At 49.7% G+C, this 27,031-nt stretch overlaps 10 protein-coding genes across 10 annotated transcripts; 5 read left to right on the top strand and 5 right to left on the bottom strand.

Moving 5' to 3' along the window:
* Positions 1-209: 209 nt before the first annotated feature.
* On the top strand, positions 210-6,965 carry N7457_008497 (DNA polymerase epsilon catalytic subunit POL2; the record flags this gene model as incomplete). The annotated part of the gene is made up of 3 exons (XM_057179540.1): positions 210-802; positions 866-1,005; positions 1,054-6,965. 3 exons carry the CDS (start codon positions 210-212, stop codon positions 6,963-6,965), a joined length of 6,645 nt encoding a protein of 2,214 aa, XP_057027926.1.
* A 524-nt stretch (positions 6,966-7,489) lies between these two features.
* On the top strand, positions 7,490-8,872 carry N7457_008496 (serine/threonine-protein kinase; the record flags this gene model as incomplete). The annotated part of the gene is made up of 4 exons (XM_057179539.1): positions 7,490-7,669; positions 7,729-7,819; positions 7,873-8,203; positions 8,257-8,872. The coding sequence occupies 4 exons, from the start codon at positions 7,490-7,492 to the stop codon at positions 8,870-8,872; spliced, it is 1,218 nt and encodes a 405-aa protein (XP_057027925.1).
* A 190-nt stretch (positions 8,873-9,062) lies between these two features.
* Positions 9,063-10,154, bottom strand: N7457_008495 (AMMECR1 domain-containing protein; the record flags this gene model as incomplete). The annotated part of the gene is made up of 2 exons (XM_057179538.1): positions 9,063-9,537; positions 9,616-10,154. The coding sequence occupies 2 exons, from the start codon at positions 10,152-10,154 to the stop codon at positions 9,063-9,065; spliced, it is 1,014 nt and encodes a 337-aa protein (XP_057027924.1).
* A 743-nt stretch (positions 10,155-10,897) lies between these two features.
* On the bottom strand, positions 10,898-12,435 carry N7457_008494 (glycine hydroxymethyltransferase SHM2; the record flags this gene model as incomplete). Its single annotated transcript, XM_057179537.1, has 3 exons — positions 10,898-12,223; positions 12,294-12,344; positions 12,403-12,435. 3 exons carry the CDS (start codon positions 12,433-12,435, stop codon positions 10,898-10,900), a joined length of 1,410 nt encoding a protein of 469 aa, XP_057027923.1.
* Positions 12,436-12,899: 464 nt separating this feature from the next.
* N7457_008493 (mediator of RNA polymerase II transcription subunit 9) lies at positions 12,900-13,463 on the bottom strand (the record flags this gene model as incomplete). The annotated part of the gene is made up of 1 exon (XM_057179536.1): positions 12,900-13,463. One exon carries the CDS (start codon positions 13,461-13,463, stop codon positions 12,900-12,902), a length of 564 nt encoding a protein of 187 aa, XP_057027922.1.
* Positions 13,464-13,821: 358 nt separating this feature from the next.
* On the top strand, positions 13,822-15,550 carry N7457_008492 (phosphoglycerate mutase, 2,3-bisphosphoglycerate-independent; the record flags this gene model as incomplete). Its single annotated transcript, XM_057179535.1, has 4 exons — positions 13,822-13,852; positions 13,875-14,648; positions 14,707-15,289; positions 15,343-15,550. 4 exons carry the CDS (start codon positions 13,822-13,824, stop codon positions 15,548-15,550), a joined length of 1,596 nt encoding a protein of 531 aa, XP_057027921.1.
* A 379-nt stretch (positions 15,551-15,929) lies between these two features.
* On the bottom strand, positions 15,930-16,490 carry N7457_008491 (tubulin-binding prefolding complex subunit YKE2; the record flags this gene model as incomplete). The annotated part of the gene is made up of 4 exons (XM_057179534.1): positions 15,930-15,989; positions 16,048-16,108; positions 16,172-16,367; positions 16,433-16,490. The coding sequence occupies 4 exons, from the start codon at positions 16,488-16,490 to the stop codon at positions 15,930-15,932; spliced, it is 375 nt and encodes a 124-aa protein (XP_057027920.1).
* A 322-nt stretch (positions 16,491-16,812) lies between these two features.
* N7457_008490 (AAA family ATPase VPS4) lies at positions 16,813-18,343 on the top strand (the record flags this gene model as incomplete). Its single annotated transcript, XM_057179533.1, has 4 exons — positions 16,813-17,105; positions 17,209-17,544; positions 17,605-18,055; positions 18,122-18,343. The coding sequence occupies 4 exons, from the start codon at positions 16,813-16,815 to the stop codon at positions 18,341-18,343; spliced, it is 1,302 nt and encodes a 433-aa protein (XP_057027919.1).
* A 740-nt stretch (positions 18,344-19,083) lies between these two features.
* On the bottom strand, positions 19,084-22,837 carry N7457_008489 (putative spindle-pole body protein (Pcp1); the record flags this gene model as incomplete). Its single annotated transcript, XM_057179532.1, has 3 exons — positions 19,084-19,321; positions 19,378-22,199; positions 22,268-22,837. 3 exons carry the CDS (start codon positions 22,835-22,837, stop codon positions 19,084-19,086), a joined length of 3,630 nt encoding a protein of 1,209 aa, XP_057027918.1.
* A 286-nt stretch (positions 22,838-23,123) lies between these two features.
* N7457_008488 (putative regulatory factor Sgt1) lies at positions 23,124-25,062 on the top strand (the record flags this gene model as incomplete). Its single annotated transcript, XM_057179531.1, has 3 exons — positions 23,124-23,382; positions 23,454-23,653; positions 23,725-25,062. 3 exons carry the CDS (start codon positions 23,124-23,126, stop codon positions 25,060-25,062), a joined length of 1,797 nt encoding a protein of 598 aa, XP_057027917.1.
* Between the last annotated feature and the right edge of the window lie 1,969 nt (positions 25,063-27,031).

Genomic DNA, 27,031 nt, shown 5'->3' with positions numbered 1-27,031 from the left:
TTAGAGCAGATCGTACCTACGGTTGCTGGACCCTCCTAGAGGCACAATTGGCCCCAAAACAAGATCTCGTTCCATTTGCGCCTGCCTACAATATTTACCCTCTCATTTCCTTATTTCACCTTCTCAGAGCGCGCAATTCATGTTCTGCCTTGGGCTCTCCCTTCGAACAGAGATAATTTAACAAGGGCCGGCCGGGCGATAGAGTCGCAATGCCTTCACGAAAGCCCAGCAAGTATGGAAACAAGTTCCGGTCCAGCGCGGCATCATCAAACCCTCGGCGCGCGAAAACGGTCGACTTTCATTCCCTCCGCTCTACTGAAGCAACCTCCCAAAATGAGAAATTCGAGGCTATTCGATTGGCCGACAGCATCGATGAAACCCTCGGCTTCCCGCGCTTCGAGTCCGGCGAGACAAGGGCTGGATGGTTGGTCAACATGCACAGCACGTCGATAGAGGATCCAGACGTGCCTGGCGGCCGTGCTGGCGTCGATTATTACTTCTTGCAAGACGATGGGGGGAGTTTCAAAGCAACCGTGGAATATGATCCCTATTTCTTGATCTCGGTCAAGAAAGGTTACGAGATGGATGTTGAAGAATGGTGTCGCCGGTCCTTTGAGGGCATGATCAAGAAATTCAAGCGACTCGAAAAGGAGGATCTTAACCTCCCAAATCACCTTCTCGGCTACCGAAAGACCTACATCAAGCTCAGCTTCGCCAACGTGAGCAATCTTTTAGAGGTTAGGAGAACTCTTCTTCCTCTTGCAGAGAAGAACAAAAAAATGAGAGTGCGATGGACGCATATGTTGAGATGACCAGGTTTGTTCTATGTGATATGGGTTGAAACGGTTGACTAATTTTCTAATAGTGCGACTGCTGGTATCGATCTTTTTGACGACGAATTAATTAATGAGCAACGACCTAATGGCAACCTACAAGCGAGTGATTTTATTGTTGATATCCGAGAATATGACGTACCATACCATGTTCGAGTCTGCATTGACAAAGGTCGGTGTTTCCTCTATCTGCGGCGAAAGCCTTGCTAACATACCGCAGACATTCGAATTGGAAAATGGTATGAGGTGCAGGCAGATCATGGGACGATTACGCTGAAATGCTTGGAAGATCGGCTTCAGCGTGCCGATCCTGTCGTTCTTGCTTTCGATATTGAATGTACAAAACTACCGCTGAAATTCCCCGACGCTACAATCGATCAGATCATGATGATTTCGTACATGATTGATGGGCAAGGTTTCCTCATTACCAACAGAGAGATTGTGTCTGAGGACATCCACGACTTCGAGTACACACCCAAACCAGAGTACAACGGACCTTTTATCATCTTCAATGAACCTAACGAAAGGAAACTTCTTGAACGATTTTTCGAGCATGTCAAAATTGCCAAGCCTACTGTTATTGCGACATACAACGGTGACTTCTTCGATTGGCCGTTCGTGGAGACAAGAGCCAGTATTCTGGGACTTGATATGTACATGGAGATCGGATTCCGAAAAAACAGCGAAGATATCTACCAAGCTGACAACTGTGTGCACATGGATTGTTTCGCCTGGGTCAACCGTGACAGTTATCTTCCCCAAGGAAGTCGTGGTTTAAAAGCCGTGACTGTAGCAAAACTTGGTTACGATCCAGACGAGCTTGATCCCGAACTCATGACACCGTATGCGAGTGAAAGACCACAGACCTTAGCGGAATACTCGGTTTCCGATGCCGTTGCAACCTATTATCTGTACATGAAATATGTCCACCCTTTCATCTTCTCACTCTGCACGATCATTCCTCTCAACGCCGACGAAACACTGCGAAAGGGAACTGGAACTCTGTGTGAGATGCTTCTCATGGTCCAAGCATACCAGCATGAGATCGTTTTGCCCAACAAACACAAGAATCCGACAGAAGCTTTCTATGAAGGTCATCTTCTTGAGTCAGAGACTTACGTTGGTGGCCACGTCGAAAGTATTGAAGCTGGTGTGTTCCGAAGTGATATTCCTACCCATTTCACCGTTGATCCTACTGCAATTGACGAGCTTCTCAAAGATCTCGATCACGCCCTTAAATTCAGTATCGAGGTTGAAGAAAAGAAGTCCATGGACGATGTTGTGAATTATGATGAGGTCAGGGCACAAATTGTGGAGCGCTTGCTCGATCTCAAGAACAATCCAACACGGAATGAGGTGCCTTTCATTTACCATTTGGATGTCGCTTCCATGTATCCCAACATCATGATCACCAACCGATTGCAACCAGATTCGTTGATTGATGAATCGAACTGCGCTGCTTGCGATTTCAACCGACCCGGAAAAACTTGTGATCGACGTATGCCTTGGGCATGGCGAGGCGAATTCTTGCCTGCCAAGCGTGATGAATATAACATGATCCGACGTGCCACGGCAAATGAGCGTTTCCCAGGCCGGTACCCAAATTCTCCAATGAGATCATTTGGCGAATTGAGCATTGAAGAGCAAGCTACTTTGGTCAAAAAGCGACTGCAGGATTACAGCAAAAAGATCTACCACAAAATTCACGACAGCAAGACGATGGAGCGAGAAGCCATCATTTGCCAACGAGAAAATCCTTTCTATGTCGATACTGTCCGAGATTTCCGTGACCGACGATATGACTTTAAGGGCAAGCAAAAAGGTTGGAAGAACAAGGCGGATAGTTTGCAGTCGGCAGGCGCTTCAGCAGGTGAGATCGAAGAGGCGAAGAAGATGATCATTCTGTATGATTCTCTTCAGCTTGCACACAAGGTCATTCTCAACAGTTTCTACGGCTATGTGATGCGAAAGGGCTCTCGGTGGTATTCCATGGAAATGGCTGGCGTCACTTGTTTGACAGGTGCCCACATTATTCAGATGGCGAGAGAGCTAGTCGAACGCATCGGTCGTCCCCTGGAGCTGGATACCGATGGTATTTGGTGCATGCTTCCCGGAGGATTCCCCGATAACTTTTCCTTCACACTGAAGAACGGAAAGAAATTGGGCATCTCCTATCCATGTGTTATGCTGAATCACCTCGTTCATGCGAGGTACACCAACCATCAGTACCAGGCGCTTGTCGATCCAAAAACCTTCAAGTACGAGACTCACAGTGAAAATTCTATCTTCTTCGAAGTTGATGGACCTTACCGGGCAATGATTTTACCAACTTCAAAGGAGGAAGACAAGAACTTGAAGAAAAGATACGCAGTCTTCAATCACGATGGCTCCTTGGCTGAACTCAAGGGATTCGAGGTCAAGCGAAGAGGCGAGCTGAAATTGATCAAGATCTTCCAAACGCAGCTCTTCAAATTCTTCCTAGAGGGCTCTAATCTTGCTGAAACCTACGCAGCCGTGGCCCGAGTTGCGGACCGCTGGTTGGACGTTCTGTATGAACACGGAACGACATTGGCAGATGAAGAGTTGATTGATCTGATTTCGGAGAATCGAAGCATGTCCAAAACTCTGGAAGAATACGGTTCTCAAAAGTCCACATCCATCACGACGGCAAAACGTCTGGCAGAGTTCTTGGGAGAGCAGATGGTTAAAGACAAAGGCCTCAACTGCAAATACATTATCTCATCACGCCCACGCAACACACCTGTCACCGAAAGGGCAATTCCCGTTGCTATCTTTTCCGCTGAAGAGAGCATTAAGAGATTCTTCTTGCGCAAATGGCTCAAGGAAGATCCTGGTGACATGGACCCCCGAACTGTGATCGACTGGGACTATTACCTCGAGCGTTTGGGATCTGTGATCCAAAAGTTGATTACTATTCCAGCTGCACTTCAAAAGCTGCCAAATCCAGTCCCGCGGGTTGCTCACCCAGATTGGTTGCAACGTCGGATCAGAACGAAGGAAGACAAATTCAAGCAAAAGAAGATGACTGATCTATTCACCAAATCAGAGAAGACACCCCTTTCGTCGACAAATGCCAACATCCTGGATCATCGGGTTCAACATGCTGGCGATATGGACGAAGCCATCTCCACCCAAAAGACCAAGGGTTCCAAGAGGAAACACCCAGAGAATGTCCCAAAGACGGCCCTCGATCCTTATGCTAGCCTTCCAGCAGTTATGCCATCAATGTCGGAAAACTATGAAGGATTCCTGAAGTACCAGAAGCAAAAATGGAAGATCCAGAAGCAAGCACGGGTCCGTCGCCGTCAGTTATTCGGCGAACGAACCAACGTTGCCACTGACTCCTTGAGTAACTTCTTCCGGAATCAAGCTCAAATGCTGTACATTAGCACATGGCAGGTGCTGCAACTTTGCGAGACGGGCGTTCCGGGAGTTGTGCGAGCTTTCGTCCTGATCGACCAAAAGATCCATGCCCTCAGCATCAGAGTTCCGCGACAATTCTTCTTGAACTTGAAGCAGGATTCCTTGCCAGACATTGAGGTAGACGAATGTGAGGTTGAGAAGGTCAATCACACTCTGCCCAATGGCCATCCCTCCGTCCACCTGTTCAAGGTGTCTTTGTCGGAAGAGAAATACCTCGAAGAGGCTGACAAGATGGAAATCCTCTTCCAGCACCCTAGCATTGAGGGTGTTTACGAGGGCAACATTCCCCTGAGTACCCGAGCATTGCTTAAGCTAGGAAGTCATTGTACTTTCGATGAAACACAACGTGGTGTCCTAGGTGATGGATTGGACAAGGGCTTCGACCTTTCGACCTTACTTCACACATCTTCTGAACAGCCATATCTGATGGACTCGTCATTAGTGTACCATTATCTGTATCATATTGTCTCTGGGGATAGACAGGTATTCGCAATATTCTCCACATCCAAGAATGAGGCGCACATTATCGTTCTCAACCGCACAAGGGACGTCCAGGGTCTCCCGAACGTCGACAAAATCTACACCGAGCTTCTCACGCGGAAGATGCAAGCTGCATCTGGCGATGAATCGCAGCACGCGTTTGATTACCAGGACAAAATCCATTTCAAGATCACCCAGGTGATGACGCGAAGGAAGGCCCACCTTGAAGTTGGTGATTTGGTCAGAAAGCTTCGAAATGATGAGAGCCGGCCTGCCGTCCTTGTCATTCAATCCCAGCAAAAGGACCGTTTGTGTCATGACATTCCAATTTTGAAAGAATATCCAGTGCTGTCCGTCAAGCCCGAAGCATCAGACATAGAACTTCCCCCACTGGGCTGGCAGGCGTTTGTCGCAAGACGTCTAGTCACGCGCTATCTCTACTTGTCCTCTTGGATACAGCATTTGACCTTGCTCGCTCGGTACGGTGATGTTCCGCTTTGCAATCTGGAAAACGAAGATCCTCGATACCTCATCGATATCTCGTACGCCAGACGACTTCAACAGAACAATGTTGTGCTTTGGTGGTCACAAGGGCCGCGTCCCGATCATGCAGGCTATGAAAGGGATGATATTCTTGGTGCATTGGACAAGGTCAACATGCCATCTGTCAACGTGCCAGGTGCCTATTCGACAGTTTGCATTGAACTTGAAGTTCGCAATCTGTCCATTAACACAATCCTGACATCTTCTATCATCAGTGAGATGGAGGGCAGTGATACGCTGCTAGCATCTGGGGATGGTGAAGACACAGGTGTTTTCTATTCAGAGAAGGCATTTGCCTCTGCCGGCGTTGTCGTTCTCCGAGAAATGGTCAAACACTGGTGGACTGAGGCCTGCGCAGGTAACAGCATGGCTGATATCATGGTCCAGCATTTGATCCGATGGGTGGAAAGCCCTGTGTCTCGTCTTTATGATCGATCTCTGCACAACTACGTGCGATTGCTGTCACGCAAGTCATTCCAAAGATTGATGGCAGAGTTCAGACGTGTTGGCTCGCATGTCATCTTTGCCAGCTCTACACGCCTGCTTCTCCAAACGACCAAGACCGAGGTTGGCAACGCCTACGCCTACAGCCAGTACGTTCTCAAGTCAATCCGCGCCAACCCTTCGTTCCATTTCATCGATCTAGAGATCAAAGAGTACTGGGACTACCTCGTGTGGTATGACGAATATAACTATGGAGGCAAGGGCTGCCGAGAGGTCACCGAGGCGGACGAGCAGAATCTTGAAACAGCGATGCACTGGCAGCTCAGTCGGTTCCTACCAATGCCCATGCAAACTATCTTCCATGATTGGATTGTCGAGTACATCGAGCTGATGCATGGCTTGAAGCGACCGCAACTCGAAGATGGGGGCCTATCTTCAACGCCTCGGCCGACACAGATCCCCATTGGGCGGACCAACGAAGCAGACGATGATGAGGTCACTGCTATTCTTGCAGATCGATTCTCGAAGCCATTGAAGAAGCAAATCTCCCATCTGATCCGCAGACAGCGTGATGAAATGCTTCATCCCGAGCTTGCATCTGACTATGCTTTCCCCGTGTTGCCAGGAGTCCTCGTCAATGCCAATGACAAACGCAATCCATCTTTAGAGTTGACAAAATTGCTTATGCAAATTCTCAGTTTGTCCAAGACAACGACCTTGGAATCGCGGTTGCTGCGACGCGAGCTCCTTGCCCTGTTCGAGGTCCGAGAGTTCAGCAAGGAGGGCCGATTCGAGAATCCCAGTGCCAGCTTGAAGCTCCCCGAAATGTCTTGCAACTCCTGCTGTCTCATTCGAGACCTCGATCTTTGTCGCGACGAAGATGTGCTGCCCGATAGCAATTCAGATGCCACCGGCTCTACCCAGCCATGGCGTTGCCCATTCTGTCACGCAGAATATGACCGACTGGCCACAGAAGAATTCCTCATTGGTCAAGTCCATGGCTTTGTTGTTGAATGGCAGACACAAGACATCAAATGCTCCAAGTGTGGCGGCCTGAAGATCAGCGACTTCATGGAGCACTGTTCTTGCAGTGGTACCTGGGCAGCGACCGTCGATCGAAAGGAGATCGAGAAGAAACTCCGAGTGTTGGAGAGTGTGGCCAAATTCCACAAGCTGCAACTGTTGGAGAGCATTGTTGAAGAGGTGCTTGAGCGTTTTTGAATTCTTTTTGTCTTGACGTGCATTTGGGAAGGAGTTTTGAAATGTACATAGCGTACATAGCATACCATAATTGTTAATCCCAGTTCTATTTCTCTTCAGTTGTGTCAGCTCCTTAATTGTCGTTTCAGCTCCTCATCTCCAACCCCGCCTGCGATCCGAGCTTCTCGACTTCAAACCCCCGCAGTCAACATCCAAATAACATAGCACCGGAGAAACCAGCTCAGATCGCGTTGTAATCGGTCTCATCTCAACTGTGAGTGATTCCGCGCGGGTGCCTTGCCTTGGCGGGGCTGACTTGCCTTCGGGCTCCTGTGGCACTTGCGCGACTACGTGAAGCTGACTTTTGGATCGCGCAGGTACATACCAAGAGACCAGCGCACCTATTGCACTCTCGACGTGACTTGAACCCCTCCAACATCCCACTTGATCGCATTATCTACTCGCGATTCGCATCGCACGATACCCCCACCATCCTCCCACCTCCGCGTCGCGCATCCCGCACTTCCTTTTGGATTTGATTCACAATGGCAGCACAATCTCCGAGCGGCCAGAAGCCGAAGGTACAACCGTGCCGATATAAGACTGGAAAGACACTGGGCGCTGGCTCGTACTCTGTCGTGAAGGAATGTGTGCACATCGATACCGGTCGCTATTATGCGGCCAAGGTAATCAACAAGCGCCTAATGTCTGGGAGGGAACATATGGTGTGTAAACCGGGGAACCGATAAGAAGAAAGGCGCATACTGACCTCTCCGAAAACAAGGTCCGTAATGAGATCGCAATATTGAAGAAGGTGTCGATGGGTCACCAGAATATCCTCACCCTGGTCGACTACTTTGAGACGATGAATAACTGTGGGTATTTTCCCGCTTCTGCAGAATGAACTACCAGCTAAATATCCCTCTAGTGTATTTGGTTACTGATCTCGCGTTGGGCGGGGAGCTATTTGATCGCATCTGTCGCAAAGGCAGCTACTACGAGTCAGATGCTGCAGACCTCATCCGCGCAGTGCTCTCTGCTGTAGCCTACCTTCATGATCACGGCATTGTGCACCGTGACCTGAAACCCGAGAACCTGCTTTTCCGCACTCCAGAAGACAACGCCGATCTACTGATCGCCGATTTCGGATTGTCAAGGATCATGGACGAGGAGCAGTTCCACGTCCTGACCACCACCTGTGGAACGCCAGGATATATGGCACCCGAGATCTTTAAAAAAAGCGGCCACGGCAAGCCAGTGTACGTTCATCCCTTCAAACCTTGTCCCGATTTGTTATTGACACATTCCATAGCGATATTTGGGCCATCGGCGTCATCACATACTTCCTGCTGTGTGGATACACGCCTTTCGACAGGGACTCTAATCTCGAAGAGATGCAGGCAATTCTAGCGGCAGACTACTCCTTCACTCCACTCGAGTACTGGCGCGGAGTATCGCAGGAAGCGCGCGAGTTCATCAAGCGCTGTCTGACAATTAACCCACAGTCCCGGATGACCTCCCATGAAGCACTCCAGCACCCATGGGTCAACCCGCCCTACGAAAATGCCCCGGTGGGCTCTGGTGAAGATCTGCTGCCAACCGTCAAGAAGAACTTCAATGCCCGCCGTACGCTGCACCGTGCTATTGACACCGTGCGGGCTATTAACAAGCTCCGTGAGGGCGGTGGTTTCATGATGGACGGCAGCATGAGTGTCGATCCTAAGCCGGAGCGAGTCAACGGCGATGAGATCATCGAGGAACGGAACCATGCGCTGCCTGCAATGGCGGATGCTGGTCTTGGTGGTGGGAGTCAAATGCAGATTGATAGTCGGGGCAATGCGCGTGGGCAGACTGAGGAGCAGATCCGGGCTCAGGAGCGTCGAGTCAAGGAAATGGTTGCCGGGTTATGGAGCCGCACTGGACGTTAAAGGTGTTCTATATCTTGCTTTATTCTGGAGATATCACTAGGAATATAACTTTCATGTCTATATATACTACATCGGTTTAACGGTGTTGGTAATATTTATCTGGATAAGTGCCATTGTCATTTCTCATTAATGCCCAGTGTTGAACTAAAAAAGCAGAGTCATTATCATCGTCAATCCCACAGATCAAAATCTATGCCTGTCCCTTAGAACAAGCCAAAATTTCCTCTCCGTCATCTAGAGAAAGAACCCAATCTCGCCACTCCCACCACTCCGCATAGCTAGCGCTTGCCTTGAGGCCCTGGTACCTGACAGTACGGAAATCCGAGACTTGGTCCCAAGGCTTGGTGGCACGGGGATTCCCACTAGCCGCACCTCGTAGCAGTCTCCGCGCAGCACTACCACCACCACCATCCCAACCCGCCTTGCGCATCAAGCTCTCAACGGTCTCTTCTTTAGTCCAGCCCTGCTCGACAGCGACATCAGGCAGATATGTGGCGCCATAGCGCCGGCCCCGATGAATAAAGGAGATCCGCAGCCCATGAGTTCCTAGAGCCCAGTCCATAGCATTGGTACAAGGCTCGAAGGATCCCAGGAGGGTGAGAGAGCAGGACAGCGATGGCAGCAGCGATTTGGGAATGGGCGAAAAACGGGTGTCATCAAAGGCCCTATAGAAATACAAGATCATAGTTTGGTTAGTCTGTTGTATATATATGGTTGTAACCATTGCCTGTGATTTCACCTACGAGGTCAAAGCGTAGGACTTCAACCCCGCTGCAAGCTCCTGCCCCTCGAATGTGCCAATGCACCCACGCAGAGACTTGTGTCCGCTTCGTGACAGGGTGTTCCATGTCACGAACAGGGGATACCGCTGATCAGGCGATTCCAGCCGGGAGGGGGTTTCGAACGCACTTGGCGTGGTGACATTGGTCGAACTCGACTGGAGCGAGTTGGAAGAAGTATTGGATGGGGAAGATGAAGAGGTCGCTGCGCTGGAAGGAGTAGACAGTTGACTCTGAAGACGACCGACGCTGGGGAGTTGCAGCTTGTTTGCTCGATTACTTGACTGGGACGATTGGTTGCTATCGTCATCTTCGTTCTCATTTACGGACTGCTGTAGGTCTGTGTCATCTTCTTCGGTTTGCTCTCGAAGCTTCGATAACTTCTTAGTTTGTTCGTGCTGTTCCCAGAGGGATTCTACAGCGGCCAGTGTAGCGGGCTCGCGATCCTCGAATGAAGCCAAGAGAGACTCAAAGCAATAGTAGCATTGGGCAGCATTCGCCATGTCAGGCCAATGTCCTAATTTTCTCTTGGCTCGCCAGTGACTTCTCAAAAAGATACACTGCACTGCTTCAAATGCAATCACAAGTCCAGTATAGATGTATGGTCTCCGTAGGGGTCCGGGGTGATAAGATACGCCCTTATCGATGAGGTCTGGAATGGGCTAAATTTGAACGGCCAAGATATAGAAGAGCGGAAAGCAGTGCAGTGATGAGAAGTCAGAGAGCAAGAGATAGAGGAACGCAGGAGAAACACAGAAGTAGAACAGAAGCTAAACTCGGAGCAGACAGGACGGTGATAGGAACCTTGGAAGGAGGGGATTTACACGTGACGCGATCTTAGATAATATAACCCTTTTGGGAAAGGGATCAAGATCCACAGCCCTGGAGGTACAAGAGAACAAAAAGTCGAGGAAGATAGTCCATTGCTATAGATCGTTGTGTTGAGAACAGATTGTAGAATGTACAGTGCCCAATAAATGTTGAACTTTTCCCCTCCAAAAAATCATATGAGCCCGCTGTTGAATAAGTGCGAGGCTCATCCGCCAAAAATCAAGTGCTCGTTTCACATGCAAAAAAGTAGCATTCCCATATCCCAATGACCCGCGTCAGGTTGAAAAAGCAGTCCGGTAATTAACCCCCAAAAACGCACCCGTGTAGTTTTCTTTTAAAAATACGAAATGATGTTGAACTCGTAGGATATTGTTTCAGATCCCTTTTTTTTCTTAACTCATACTCAAAATCCCATTTAAACGGGAAGAGGGAAGGCACTGGCCCACTGGGCAATCTCCTTGCGGAGAGCCAGGATCTCAGGGACGCTCTCATCGGCAACCTTGGCCTTGAAGTCCTTGAGCTTGTTGGCCTCCTTGGGGAGCTCGCTCTGGATCTTCTTGCAGAGGGTGATGGACTGATCAATGTAGCGGGCAATGCGCTTGAAGTCCTCCTCGCCCATACCACGGGAAGACATGGCGGGGGCACCAATGCGGATACCGCAAGGAGTGAGGGCAGACTTGTCGCCGGGGATGGAGTTCTTGTTGCAGGCAATGTTGATCTGCTCCAGAACGGCCTCGACACGAGCACCATCAAGGCTCTTGGGGCGGAGATCGACGAGGACCATGTGGCTGTCAGTGCCGTCAGAGACGAGCTTGTGGCCAAGGGTCTTGAACTCGTTCTCGAGAGCCTTAGCGTTCTTGATGACCTGCTCCTGGTACTGCTTGAACTCAGGAGTATCGACCTGCTTGAGAGCGACGGCCAAAGCGGTGATGGTGTGGTTGTGGGGACCACCCTGGTGGCCAGGGAAAACGGAGAAGTTGATGGGGTTCTCCAGATCGTACAGGATATCCTTGCCGGCCTTGTCGGTGCTACGGACACCCTTGCGGAAGAAGATCATGGCACCACGAGGACCACGGAGAGACTTGTGGGTAGTGGTGGTCACCACATCGGCGTACTCGAAGGGAGAGGGAATGACACCAGCGGCGATCAGACCAGAGATGTGAGCCATATCGACAATGAGGTAGGCGCCGACCTTGTCGGCAATCTGGCGCATGCGCTTGTAGTCAATGAGACGGCAGTAAGCGGAGGTACCAGCGACAAGGCACTTGGGGCGGTACATCTCGGCGTTACGCTCCAGGGTGTCGTAATCGATGATACCGGTCTCGAGGTCGACACGGTAAGGGAAGGTCTCGAAGTAGGTAGAAACGGCAGAGATCTTCTTGGCAGGGGTCTGGTAGCCGTGACTCAAGTGACCACCGTGGGGGAGATCCAAGCCCATCAGGCGGTCATGGGGACGCATGAGGGCCTGGTAAACCTGGAGATTGGCGGGGCTGCCGGAAAGGCACTGGACGTTGACGCCCCACTTAGCGGGGTCCAGGTTGAAGGCCTTGAGAGCACGCTGCTGGCAGGTGATCTCAATGGCATCAATGTGCTGGTTGCCACCGTAGTAACGAGCACCGGGGTAACCCTCGGAGTACTTGTTGCACATGGGCGAACCAAGGGCATCGAAGACAGCACGGGAAGTGAAGTTCTCCGAGGCAATCAGCACGATTGACTCACGCTGACGCTGGATTTCCTTCTCCTGTACGAGCATGAGGATTAGACGAGATCCAAATATGTCAATGCACCAAACAAACGGCATTTGAACGTACCATGATGGCAGCAATCTCGGGATCGCTGGACACGAGAGAGTTGTGCATTTGCTGTAATCGATGAGTCAATGATCTAGATAACAAGAAACAGGGTAGATGGAATACTCACGTCCCGGTGGGACTCGGACAGAGCGTAAGACATGATGAGGGATGTTCTGTTCTTCTTTTGGAGATAAACAGAGAAAGAGAAAAAAAGATGGGAGGATGGAAGGTTAAGAGAAAAAGAAAGGGAAAGGGAAATGGTGGGGGAGGGGATCTTCAGTTGCCCGGATTTTTAACTCGCCGAACGATATCGGAGACAGCTGACCGGATTAGGTGATTAGGTGATTAAAAAATGGTAAATTGCTGGCGACAGATTGGCCGAAGCTTAAAAAGTCAATTTGATTATTTTGCCTTTCTGGCCCCTCGAAGAAGAAAAACACAGTACGGAGTAAGGGAAAAGAAGATGTGGTGGATGAATTGTGGGAGTTGCCACCAGGTAAATGATGACGCTTTCGCCGTCTTGAAATGATCGCTATAACTCCCGGGGTATATCTCCTTCTAAAACGCCAAATAAATCATCCCACACCCCAGTATCTTCAAACTAGCTCGAATTGCACCAAGGCTTCACACTTCCACAGTCCTTGTGTTGTTCTCTTGTAGGGTTCCTGCCCGAGTTCCAAAATCAGAGATGACCAAGCGTAAACGTCTCACGCGTTCCTCGAGCTCTGCAATCTCCCTTTGCTGCTCACTGACAGACCGCTGCACATCGGGTAGCGCTTCAACGACTGTACGAGCCTTTTGGATTCGAATCCTAACAGAGCTGGTTTCCGTGGGAAGGTTTTTCACATCAAGCGGTGGATGAGGGCTCGGGTCAAGAACTGTTACTTCTGGCACAGCATGTGAGGATGTAGGATTGCCATTGTTCCCATCGGGTGCTTGTTGGGTCTGTGTCTGTGAAGCTCCCAGAGCTTCGGTTGGATCGCCAGGTGCGTCCGATGAGCCAGTTGGGTGCTCCTTGGAGGAGAGCAAACGAGAGAGTATCCCATGCAACGGCGGAATGATCTCAAAGGTCTGGGGTGAAGGGAAAGGTACTGTTTGTGGTCCTGGTAAGGGCGTCTCAGGTGCTACCGAGGATTTCAGAAGCGGAGTGCCCACTGTCGGAGATCGAGAAGCCATGATCGGGAACATTGACTAAGAAGATCCCGAGGAAGAGATATCTGGAGGACGAATGGATCCCAACTGGGGTAAGTTTTAGGGAAGAGTCGGAAGAACATTCGTCGAACCCGCCCATAATGGGTATTATGTCATCCCATACGCTCCTGGCACCCGGTGACAGTGACGTCGGGGGTCCATGCCCCTCCTTTCACCGGCGGGCTTCTTTTTCTGGGTTTTAGTTCTCCTTTATTCATTCTCTTTCTCCTCTAAACATCTAAAGGTAAAGCAGCTTTGTCCAAGTTACAATTGAATTTTTTAAAAAAAATTTATCTTCTTTGTTCAACAATTGATCGATCTATTGTATCTAGGTGTGACCATAATAAACCCCACTATGGCTTCGGTCGACCAAAAGGTCGCTTTGAGTATGACCCGATTGCCACCCAGGTCCTCAGAAATGTCTGCTAATACCACTCCTTGCAGTTGTGATTGATGGCTGGGGTATTGCAGGCCCCGACTCCCCACCCCAGGGAGATGCCATCGCTGCGGCCGAGACCCCATACATGTCTGGCTTCGCGGACCCCAACTCGAAGACCGCCCAGGGCTTCGCTGAACTGGATGCCTCCTCGCTCGCAGTTGGTTTGCCCGAGGGTCTGATGGGCAACAGTGAGGTCGGTCACTTGAACATTGGCGCTGGTCGTGTTGTCTGGCAGGACAGTGTTCGCATTGACCAGACCCTCAAGAAGGGCGAGATGGGTAAGGTGCCCAACGTTGCCAAGGCCTTCACCCGTGCAAAGGAGGGCAATGGACGTCTTCACCTTTTGGGCTTGGTCTCGGATGGCGGTGTTCACTCCAACATCACTCACCTGTTCGCCCTGCTCGACGTCGCCAAGGACATGCAGATCCCCGAAGTCTTCATCCACTTTTTCGCTGATGGACGTGATACTGATCCCAAGAGCGCCGACAAGTACATGCAACAGCTGCTTCAAAAGACCCAGGAGATTGGTATTGGCGCAATTGCCACCGTCGTTGGCCGCTACTACATCATGGACCGTGATAAGCGTTGGGAGCGTGTCGAGGTTGGCCTCAAGGGTCTGGTCACCGGAGAGGGCGAGGACAGCTCGGACCCACTCCAGACCATCAAGGAGCGCTACGAGAAGAAAGAGAACGATGAATTCCTGAAGCCTATCATCGTCGGCGGCAAGGAGCGCCGTGTTCAGGGTATGTTTTTTTTCGGACTGGACACCTATAATCTGTGTCAAAACTAATTACGCTATAGATGATGATACTCTATTCTTCTTTAACTACCGCTCAGATCGTGTCCGTGAGATTACCCAGCTTCTGGGTGACCATGACCGTTCCCCGCGTCCCGATTTCCCTTACCCCAAGAATATCTCTCTCACTACTATGACCCAGTACAAGACCGACTACACCTTCGACGTTGCGTTCCCCCCGCAACATATGGGTAATGTGCTCGCTGAATGGCTCGCCAAGAAGAACCTCCAGCAGTGCCACATTGCTGAGACTGAGAAGTACGCTCACGTCACTTTCTTCTTCAACGGTGGTATCGAGAAGGACTTCCCTGGCGAGGTGCGCGACATGATCCCTTCACCCCGAGTTGCTACCTACGACCTTGACCCGAAGATGAGCGCCGCTGCTGTCGGTTCCAAGGTGGCTGAACGCCTTGGCGAAAACAAGTTTGACTTCGTCATGAACAATTTCGCCCCTCCTGACATGGTTGGCCACACTGGAGTGTACGAGGCCGCTATTCAGGGTGTTGCTGCCACTGACAAGGCCATTGGCGAAATCTATGAGGCTTGCAAGAAGCACAACTATGTTCTCTTCATCACTGCCGATCACGGGTAAGTTGTTTAGCAGGAATATCTGGAATTTGGTGGCTAACCTACCATCACAGAAACGCCGAGGAAATGCTCAACGAGAAGGGCACTCCCAAGACCTCCCACACCCTTAACAAGGTTCCCTTCGTCATGGCCAACGCCCCTGAGAACTGGAGCCTTAAGAAGGGTGGTGTCCTGGGTGATGTTGCGCCTACCGTTCTCGCTGCTATGGGTGTTGAGCAGCCTGAGGAGATGTCGGGTGCCAACCTGCTGGTCAAGTCCTAGATAACTTTCTCGCACATAAATGTTTGGTTATGAATCAATGAATAGAACCTTGTCAATACACATACGAAGCTTCCTTCTTACTTCCAAATTGTCAATAGCCTTAACACCAACTTGAATTGGGATCTTTTTTTTGGCATTGCATTATCATTTTAAGGGTATATTCTTTTTCAAAAATGGTTCATGCTCTGTTTTGGACATGTTCTCCCTCCAATTGGGACCTTGCCTCGACGTCCAAGCAGAGGTCCTTGAACTTCAAGGTTTGATAGCTGTATAGTGCGGAGACTAACCCGCAACGGGGTCACCTTGTATTTCACACGCCGCTGATTGTATCTCCTGGGGACATATCCTTTTTCGCCTTGAGTTCCCTGGATTTTCAAAATTATGCAGAGGCGGTAGCTGCAGCTGCCTGCTGCTGAGCCTGGCTTTGGAGTTGGATGAGCTAAGTGAGGGGATCAGAACATGCACTATGGTGGGGGGTTGGATAGAGGAAGATTCACCTGAGAACGCATCTTCTCGCTCTTTTCTTGTGTAGAATCAATCTCGTCTTCGATGCGCTTGCTATAGACACTCATTTAGCATTCGTTTCCCTGAAGACGTTGTTCCCAAGGCAGTGGCACTAACATCTCCTTCTCAATGAACTCCAGCCGACCTTTGACGGCCATGGTAGCTTCGGTCTTCTCCTGCTTCAGCAACACGGGACCGACAAGCTTATAAATGTTGGAATCATCGTCCAGCTGAGCGAATTCGGCCCGCACGCCTTCGTTCTCCTGTTGCTGCGATTCGAGTTTCTGGCGGGCGTCAACCAAACCCTCGAGCTCTGGAGGCGCGAGAAATAATCAGCAGCAGCTCTTGTTACATGTCAGTAGAGATATAAAGACGCACCGGTCTGCACTCCCTGGAACTCTTCGGAGAGTGCTTGAAGCTGTTTCTGGGCGTCCATGGTAAACTTGGGGGGATGAAGTGGGAGGGAAAATCAATCGATCCCGCCCGTAAACAACTTCCACTCTCACTTTCCCCTCCAATTCCATCAAACCCTCGATTGAAGGGCTATATTGTCCTTCCTGTCTCCCTCTACACCGAAGATTCTAAGTCTTCGTTCCTTTTCCTTTCCTAATCCGCTACCTATATCCCTCCGCCCTTGGCGCATTGCCTAACCCTTGCCTCCCCTCTTCTCCCCGCTTTATCAACATCTGCCTCCGCGGTCGACTTTCCACTCTCCCCTACACCGAGAACCAGGCAGGCACAGCTACACATTGCCCAGCATGAGTAATACAGATTTTCTCGGGCGGGCGATCGATACGGTGAAGAAGGCTATCGAGAATGACAACGATGGCGAGTACGAGAAGGCTTATCAGATGTACTACTCCGCACTGGAGCTGTTCATGCTGGCCTTGAAATGGGAGAAAAATCCGAAGTCAAAGGAGATGATCCGCTCCAAGGCTGGCGAATATATGGATCGCGCAGAGAAACTGAAGAATCATCTGGCTGAAGATCGGAAAAAACCGAGCGCCGTTGGCGCAAATGGCAAGGTGGCGCAAGGCAGTGGGAAGGGAGGGTATGTAATTTGATACTATACCTCGCTCCGGCTATTCCTCTTTTCTATGCTCAATGAGGTCAGATTCCAAGATCATATTTGCTAAAAGTATTGGATCGTGCAGGAAAGAAGATGACGATAACGGCGAAGACGCGGAAGCGAAAAAGCTTCGATCGGCACTTCAAGGAGCTATCTTGTCAGACAAGCCGAACGTGAAATGGGAGGATGTGGCTGGTTTAGAAAACGCAAAGGAAGCCTTGAAGGAAGCTGTCATTCTTCCCATCAAGTTCCCTCATTTGTTCACTGGCAAGCGCCAACCCTGGAAGGGTATTCTACTTTACGGCCCCCCGGGTACGGGAAAGTCTTACCTCGCAAAAGCCGTCGCAACAGAGGCAAACAGCACATTCTTCAGTGTTAGCAGTAGTGATCTCGTCTCAAAGTGGATGGGTGAGAGTGAAAGGTGAGGCAATATGTTAACCACAGGAGCATGAGACATGCGTGACTAATTCGCTCTCTATAGACTTGTCAAGCAGCTGTTTAACATGGCTCGTGAGAATAAGCCTGCCATTATCTTCATTGATGAGGTCGATGCTCTGTGCGGACCCCGTGGCGAAGGAGAGTCCGAGGCTTCACGGCGTATCAAGACCGAATTACTTGTACAGATGGACGGTGTCGGCAAAGACTCTAAGGGCGTTTTGATTCTGGGCGCAACCAATATCCCTTGGCAGCTGGATGCTGCTATTCGACGACGATTCCAGCGAAGAGTACACATCAGTCTGCCTGACGTCAATGCACGGATGAAGATGTTCATGCTGGCGGTGGGCACAACACCGTGTCAAATGACCCAGACTGATTACCGTCAATTGGCCGATCTCAGCGAGGGTTATTCAGGCAGCGATATTAGTATTGCCGTGCAGGATGCACTGATGCAGCCAATCCGCAAGATCCAAGGAGCAACCCATTACAAGAAGGTCTGTACACTCGCTTCTTATCACGCTTAATCCACAGCAACTAACCCCGGTTTTTTTTCTACATAGGTGCTCGTTGAGGGTGCTGAAAAGCTCACCCCTTGCTCACCTGGAGATGCAGGCGCAATGGAAATGAGCTGGCTTGACGTTGATGCAGAGCAACTCCTGGAGCCACCTCTTGTTCTCAAGGATTTCATCAAGGCAGTAAAGAACTCTCGACCAACTGTTAGCGGAGAGGATCTCACAAGGAACGCTGAATGGACTCAAGAATTTGGCAGTGAAGGTGCTTGATCGGCGTCTTCGCAAATGTTCGATATTCTGTCCATTACGGTTTCAGAAATGCGAGTTTGCTTCCGTCTCCAGTTGATCAACACCATAGAATATTGGGTTTGTTGACTCGTCCAGAAAGGATGAAAAGCCAAATATCCCGTGCCCTTGTCTATAGGTCTCCAATGTTGTCATATGTCTGATCTGTGTTCATGTCAATTCCTTGTTTGGTTCCCGATTCCTATGTTTGCTGGTGGTCTGTATCCGAAGAGTTTGGTGTTTTAGAAGCGTTTATCAATCACTCCTTTTTTTTGGCAATGGCGAGGGCGTTGACTGAGCAAATATTTCCATCCATGTGTCTAGGTATTTCCGTCCCATCATAGGAAAAGAGTGCGAGTAACATGCATATTGCTTGACAGTTCTATTTCGCCCGGTGTTTCTAGGTGTACGCCCAACCGATGCTTAATTGAATACTCCACGTAAAAGAAAAACTTCTTAAATCATCAAATTCCTCATTGAGGATGGCTATTCACACATGATCAATCGAACAAACCGACATTAAGCCACCCCTAAAACGCCCTCCTGGGTCATGAATGGAAGGCGACACAGAAAAGACAGAACAAGTCGGAAACAATAAAACAAACCCAGTATACTAGCAAGACATGTCGGGGGGAATCTCTCATGATAGAAGGTTGACGCTGGAAGAACAAAAGACAAAATCACAACGAATATGAAATAAACACAGAAGCCCTGAGTCCAAGCTACTAGCCAAGCAGGCTCTTATTTGAGCTCTCGCGGCGCTTGAGCATTTCGGTCTTGGCACGTTTCAAGCCCTCGCCCAATTTCTTGGTCCGCTTCCAATCGCTGCTCATCTTTTGCATGCGAACAGCTGCCCTGACTAGAGATATGGCGGATCTCAGTTTGTGTCGGGGGGTGCGGACAGGAGCTCGGTCACGAGCCTTCACTCCCATATCGGAAATCATGCGCAGATCGGCATCGTTACTGTTGATATCTTCGTTAGCCATGTAGCAATTGCTGTTTGTAATAGGGGTACAAACCATGCAACTCGGACTCGTTCGCCGAGTTCCATCAAGCCCTTGCTCCAGGCAAGATCACGGCGGAATTTCTCCTCGCGCTGCAGACGGGCACGAAGCCATATGATCTCCTTGCCCAGACCTCGGATCTCTTTTTCGTGTTTGGTCTTGTTGCTTGATTTAGAGAGGGAGTTTTTCTCGAGAATTTCGTCGTGGCGTCTTTGTAATAAATCGAGGTTTTTGGTTGCCGCATCGGCCTCGCGCCTGTGGGCGTCTCGCTCGTCGCGAATCCGGCGCACATGTGTCTTTAATTCATTCAGACGGCCTTCTCGTTCAGAAAGCTTCAGAGCCAATGACTCAGCCTCAAGAGTGGATGATCTGAGGAGCTCATGGAAATCCTTTTGGTCTTCTACTTTCATTGCGGCACGTTCCAGCTCTCGGTTCTTTGTGTTCACCTTCTGAAGAGATCGGTGTGCTTCGGCCACTTGTTTGCGTAGGCTGCGCAGCTCTTCATGAAGCTTGTTTGATGGTGAGTTTTGCGGGGAGTTTGACTCGAACTTTTTCATCGTCGCTTCATGGAGATCCTTCTCCAGTTCGTCAACTCGTGACTTGTAACTTTGAGCGGAAGACTTCTGCTTGGATTCACGCTGGAGAAGAATCTTTTCGCGTTTTCTGGCCTCCTCTAGGCTGTGTCGGAGCAAGGAGAGGTCTCCATGTGCACCAGAGGGCTCATTCTCCACGACGGGTTGCTGCTCAAGAAGAGCTTCCAGTTCTTGAATGCGACGCTCCAGGCGCTGAACCTTTGTCTTGGCTGAGGTGAGCTCTCGATCTCGGTTACCCGAGCCCGCAAGCAATTTATCCTGAAGGCGATCTATCTCAGCCGAAAGACGACCTTCCTCTGTTGCGAATCGTTCGCTTTCAGAGATAAGCTGCTCCTCAAGAGTCGACTTAGCCTCTTTTAACACTCTGAGTTCGTTGTCCAGTCGTGTTGCAGTCTTGCGTAGTTCGAGTTTGTCGCGGTCAATCCGGGTGGTGTCATCTGCATTCTTGACTTGCTCGAGTTGAGCCTGAAGCTCGGCGCGTTCAAGTTCAATCTCCTGAACCGAGGATTGTAAGTCAAAGATCTCGACATGAGCATTTGCAAGCTGATCACGGAGTTTTTGTCTCTCGGCAATGGATTTTTCCAGATTCTTGTCTATGTCAGATGTTCCATTTTGTCGGCCCTTGGCGAGCTCTTGCTCGTCTGCCAGACTTGATTGTAAAACAATCACCTCATCTTCTAGAGCTCGCACCTTGTCGGCAAGCGTTTGCTCTTCACGTCGAGATACTCGAACATCTTGCTTAGCTGCGAGGAGCTCATCTCGTTTTTCGTCAAGGTCGCGTCTGGTCTTGTCAAGATCATCTTTGAGGTCTTGGATTTGACGATTAAGCATGGACTTTTCTTGTAAATTGCGCTTTTTCTCGCTGTCGATGGCCTCCTGGAGCCTAGACTCCTTTCCTGAGTAAGTCACGCCAGCTTCCTGGAGTGTGTCGATAGTGCGCTTCAAGTCTGCCGCTTGCCCTTCTGCCCATGCCTTCTCTGATTGCAGTGTCCGCTTGCTACTCTCCCATCGACTTTGATCGACTGCAAATCGTCCCTCTTTCTCCTCAATCTCGTGTTGCAAGTTTTCAATCTCCTCTTGCAGCCGCTCAAGCTCCGCCTTGTGCTGCCAGCGAAGGTTGTGTCCTTCATCCTGGGCCCGAGATGTAGCATCTTGGACCGCCTTTTGAAGTTCGCGGATTCTTGATTGTGCTCGGTCGAGTTCGGTTTGAAGTCCACCCGACTCATCGGTTAGCGCACGATGGCGAGTTTGGAGAAGTTCCTTTTCATCCGTTCCCCGCTGGAGTTCATCCAAAGCCTCCTGTAATCGAGTAGAAGTCATTCTAAGTTCATGTTGGGCTTCATCGCGAGCGCGTTTGGCAGTGTCAAGCTCTTCAACCAGGTGGTGTGCGTTACTTTCCAGGCCATGTTGAACGGTTGCATAACGCTCTTCTAGCCGAGTTGCATGGTCTGTTTTACTCTCAAGTTCGATCCTTAGAGTATTGTTCTCTTGTTGCAGGTCACGTATATCATTCTCGAGCTTTTGGGTCCGTTCCTCCATTTGGCGACTCAGTCCTTTGCTGGTAAAGGATTTGTTCGATATCTCATCCTGCAACTCCCTCAAATCATCCTCAACGCGGTTCTTCTCTTCAATGGCTTGCCTTGCGGCTTCATCTAGTTCTCTGGCCTCAGACGTGGCCTGAGCAAGGCTATCCTGAAGATCTTGCATCTGTTCCTTGGCGCGATCTAGCTCAATTTGGAGTTCTGCAGCTGCTCCATTGTCCTCGGCGTTGCGTCTCAGATCCTCGAGCTCTTCTTCACGTTCCTCGAGCAGGCGGTCTTTCTCTCTCGAGCTTGCTTCCAGATCCTCGATGTCGTCTCGAAGCTTGTCGGTCTCTTGCGATTGCGTATCTTTCATTTGTCTCAGCTCGTCGCGCGCTTCTCGGAGTTGTTGGTCACGCGATTCAAGCTCTTCGCGCATAATATCCATTTCGCGCTGAACCGTTTGATCTGCTTGCTCTCTCCATGCTTTCTCCTTTAATTCCACCAACTGGAGCTGGTAGTCTTCGGCATCCTTCTCCGCCTGTTGGAGGCTCTTCCGGTATCGGGAGATATCACGTTGCATCGTCACGCGCAATACCTTGAGCTCTCTGTTCTCTTTGAGGGCATCATTGTTGTATTCCGGGCCGGCCTTTTGCAATTGTTCCTCCATGAAATGAATCCTCAATTTCAAGGCGAAATTGGTTTTACTTAACTGATCAAGAGCCTATAGATGGGGTCTGTGCGTTAGCCTATGAAAATTGGGTTGATCAGTCGGGAATTGTGTAGTCATACCACTGCTTGTTCCTTAAGCGACAAGTTATTCCGCCCATCGCCCACGATACCTCCATCGCGTCCTGAAAGTCCGGGCAATGGTGTACTTTGCCCACTACTGCTCGCAGCTTGTGGAACAGGCGTTGCCTCGTCCATTGTCCGGTCTTCCTCGTATATATCAGACATATCCATCGCAGGCAAGCCGGGTGTGTGGGCGTTGCTACGATAGGTCTCTCGCTGGTATCCGGGTGTTTTCGGGCCATCTCTTTCTCGAGCCGCAGACATATTCCTCAAAAGATTGTTCTTCGTTGCGCTTTTCATTAACGGAGTAAACTCGCCCTTTTCGGGAGCTGCCGCCGGGAGATGTCGCAACGCGCTTCTCGTTGACTTTGAAGCGGCTCCAGGTCGTGGAGTTACGCGTTTTTCAAATCCTTTGATCACATCGTTGTCCTTGGATGGTGTTTGAAACGAGTTTTCAAGAGAATCAAGTGCAGACAAATGATGTCGCCCCGCGCTGCGAAACCCAGTCGTGAGATAAGTCGCGTTACCGTCGTATTCGGTGCGCGGTGTGTCGATGTAGGGGAAGGCCATTGTTAAATAGGGGGTTGGTAATGGACCGGAACCATTCAGCACGCGACCAGTACCATCAATAAGGGCTTTGAATGAGGTTGCTGACAGAAAGTTCACGCTTGACAATCACGGACGTGTTTTGGGCGAGTTATCCCGGCCGCCTTTGGTTTAGCGTCAACACCTCTGTTGATTTCTAGCCTATTTCGGATTAGCGTCCAAATCACGGGATTTGGGTGTCGCCGCCTTTTTTTTTAATCGGAGGAATGCCATGAGGTCATGGTTTTGTAGAAGCTATACAAAATCAATCATGACTTCGGAGGAGGATCTCGCGTGGTTTAAATCCACCTTTCGTCCTATCCCGAAACCGGAGCTCCCTGATGACGCTGTCGACTATTCAATTTATCACATCCCCTCCTCCCCCACCCCCACCGTTATCGATGAACCTGCCGAGACTCGTGCGCGATTGCTTGAAGTGCAGCGCACAGCAGCAGAGTTGACCAAAGACTTACTGAAGGGTTACATTTGGCAGCGCGAGGCTTTCCGATTAGAAATCTCAAAAGAAGATGGTATGTAGCATACGTTGCCAAATATATTGTTATCAACATTCATTTCATATCTAATTGTCGCGGGGTTTCAGGAATCACTTCGTTAAACGGCCGCACCAACTATGGTGACTCAATTGAAGACGAATGGGTCATTGTTTACTTTCTGCGCGAATTGACCAAGCGTCATAAAGATATCTGGGTTAAAGTGGTGGACAGCGATGGCGAGTTTCTTCTCATTGAAGCTGCAGGAACCCTTCCAGCATGGATAGAACCAGATGTGGCAGACAACAGGGTTAGTGATGGCCAATTCCTCTTTGTGGATCTGTTGGAAACTTTGCTAACGAATAATTTCAACCTCATCAGGTGTGGATTCATCAAGGAGAGCTCCGAATCATCAAGCCCAAGCAGGAGACGAAGAGACAGGTCACCGAAAAATTGTCGCTTTCGGAGGCGCGAGATATACTCCGAAATGAACCCGGTCGCCTTCTTCGGTCGACCATAATTCAAGAAGAGGCATTTTACCGTCTACGCAATTATCCTCAGCAGATCAGCGAGAATCTTCACTCCGCCATCCTCACCATTCCCCGCAAAGCCGCCTTCCTCCTACATCAGAAGCCAGCCTATATCTCCCCTGCTGTGGAGGCATTCTATATCCGTGATCCGATCGCTCTGCGACCACTACGAGCGAAGGATGCCTCCAACCTTGTATTCAAGCCAGATGATTTGGTCGACGTCAGTGTTCGATTCACCCGGGTTGGATATGCACAGCTCAAAAGCCAGGAGTTTTCCCTACCAAGTACCTGGGCAGGCAAGCTCCCCTCGACTGAGGACCGAAAAGCATATGATCGCGCGGAAGCAGGAATGAAACTCGCGTGTGGGTTGGAGATGCTGCTGTCCGACCCCCAGAATCAAGATAAGGCTGCAGTCCGAGAAATGAAGCTCTTACTTGAGGATGTGGATACAGGGGATGAAACACTGCCCACAGATCAAGAGATCAAGGACACTTGGGACAAACGAGAAGATGATGAAAAATGGCTAGATATCAACTTTGAGGATCTCGAGTCAGAGCTCAAAGGAAGGGGCCAAGGAAAGGGAGCAGACACTGGCAACTTTGGTGACTCTGGAGCACAGGAAAATCTTCAACGGATCGTGGCTCGCTTTGAGGAGTTCTTGAATGACAACTCGGCAGGCTTCGATGGTGCCGATTTTATCGACGACTTTGAGTCTGATTCTGATGTCGATGATGATGATGATGATGACGGAGAAGACGATGACAGTGAAGGCGAGGATAAGGACGCATCATTCAACGAAGAGGAGTTCTCCAGAATGATGAAAGAAATGATGGGCATGCCATCTTCATCGGACTCCATCCGCAAACGAGTGGAAGAGCTCGATTCAGATGGGGAAGACGACACGGAGCAGATCAAGGAGCTGTCTAGGCGAATGGAAGAAGAATTGCAAGGGACGGGCGTGCTCGATCTCAACCAACGTCAGCACAAATTGTCCTCTGGCAACTCAAGTGCATCCAAAGGAAAGGCTGCCAAGGTTTCTGATGACTACGATGATGAGGATGACAATATTAACATCAACCTTGCTAAGAATTTGCTGGAGAGTCTTCAGGGTCAAGCTGGAGTCTCCGGCCCAGCCGGCAATATGTTGTCAATGATGAACATGCGCATGCCCAAGGGTGATCGACCTTGAAGATGACAGCAGATGCTCTCCATATATGTCTTGGGGTAACCATTCGACATATTTGAAGGACAATCTCTTACATCGTCAGGTGGGTACAAATCAGACTTGTATGATTAATCAACTACCTCGTCTCGCTGAAGAAGGGACCCTCGATCAAGCATGAAAAGCCATTCCTAGCCAACTTGTTGGTCAATATGGCTTTTTGTTATCTGTGTATACCCTCCGGCAAACAGGGTTGACGATACAGTATAATCTATGTCTCACAAGTGCCACAATCATCTTCATGCAAGATAGTATTCCGTCCATGGTACATCTCATGCTCATGCTCATGCTCATGCTCAGACTTTTCGTGAGCAGTTACGAAGTGATAATAGGCCATGCCGCCCATCATTGAGCCTTGTCTCTTTTCGTATCGCTTAGGCTAGCCTCCCAAAGATCGAGGAGATAATTGAATCATCGATACGGATTAAACCCCCAAATATCTTCTGGTCGAGTCTCGCTCGATATTCACCTCTTCTCTCTCTATATATATTGCAATGACATGGAATGATAATGAATATCCAACAAGGTAAGCGATGTACGGAGTACAAAATACCAGAACCGTCTTGTATAGCCGCAGAGTAGCCACAGTGCCGAGAGCCGCGGAAGCATCTGTGGATTTGTTCCCGACGCCGAGCAGATCAATGTTGGAGAAAGGCCTCGTGACCATCCATTGACACAGTCAAGGCTGTGCAGATATGCAGCAATGCACTCCAATTATAGCTCTCAGACCATTTATGCATGATCAAGTCGCTGATCATGGTATGTTGTACTTACAAGATTCGATCAAAGCGCATTCCACGTGGACATAGATCGCGATCTCGTACATATTGAGCTAAGTGGTTAGCTTACCGATTGTTACCATCGAAGTCTTACGGATGTTTCGCCGATCAGAACGGTTGCGGTAAATTAATTGGTCTTAGTTTACGGAGTACTTTCAAGCCACAAAATGTAGACTACCTGCCCGAAACAACCGCACGTTGGGCATTGCGGATTTTGAGGATGCTCGACAGGAGGTGGGTAACGGTGAACTCAATTATATACTTGCAGTGCCCTCGAGGTCAGGTATCCCGAGCTGTGGATAGAGGACAGTCATTGACAGAACCACTTTATTGTGGAATAGGGTATTCCCAGGATCCAGACCCGATTCTTTTGCAAGATGGGAAACATGTATGGACCATCGGTTTCGTACAGCCCGTTAAAATATCGTGTGCCTATTTGGTGGCGGGAAAAAAATTAATAGGGATCCGCTCATGTCCACACGGGGTTTGGATTTACCGGTCGCTCTAGCTCTTTTGGATTTCGTTTTCAGTTTAGTTTGGTTTCCTTTTCTTCAGTTTGTTGTTAAATCCCTCACAATTAATATGGAGTTATCGAATTGGAAATAATCTCGGCCTGATGGGGTCCGGAGGCGAAGGATGAAACTGGCCCTGTCGGCTACATCGTATACCATGCGGCCGACAGGGCTAAGAGGTCGCCCTATGTTGTAAGGGCTGGGTATTCTAACTGTTTGGTGGAAGAATACTGCAACTAAATACACTAAACAGACCAAACAGACCAAACAGACTAACCACACTAACCACACTAACTACACTAACCACACTAACCACACTAACCAGGGTATACACTGGGCTTTGTAAAATGCCGGCAGGGATCTAAGTTTTGAGAATGCCGGAGCAATGCCGGAGCCATCGGAAAATCCCATATTATGTTTCATCTGTTGGGAATAACCTGCGCGCATCCTGGTCCGGAGAAGGATCGGAGATGTAATTTCCGTTTGCTATTGAAGGCGGGAACGGATGAAAGGATCCATGGAGTTGCACTCCGGAGAGGATCTATCCCGATTTAGAGGACGTGGTTGAAGATCCTGAGTGGACACATCTGGGAAAGCTGATTAACCATAACACACCGGGAGTTAAGTTCATTGCCGGTCGAAAGG

Source organism: Penicillium paradoxum, assembly GCF_028828445.1.
Source record: "Penicillium paradoxum strain IBT 22861 chromosome Unknown utg000007l_segment0_segment0, whole genome shotgun sequence".
NCBI lineage: Eukaryota > Fungi > Ascomycota > Eurotiomycetes > Eurotiales > Aspergillaceae > Penicillium > Penicillium paradoxum.
Note: the sequence above shows the minus strand (reverse complement) of the source record. Positions and strands in the feature narration are given on the sequence as shown.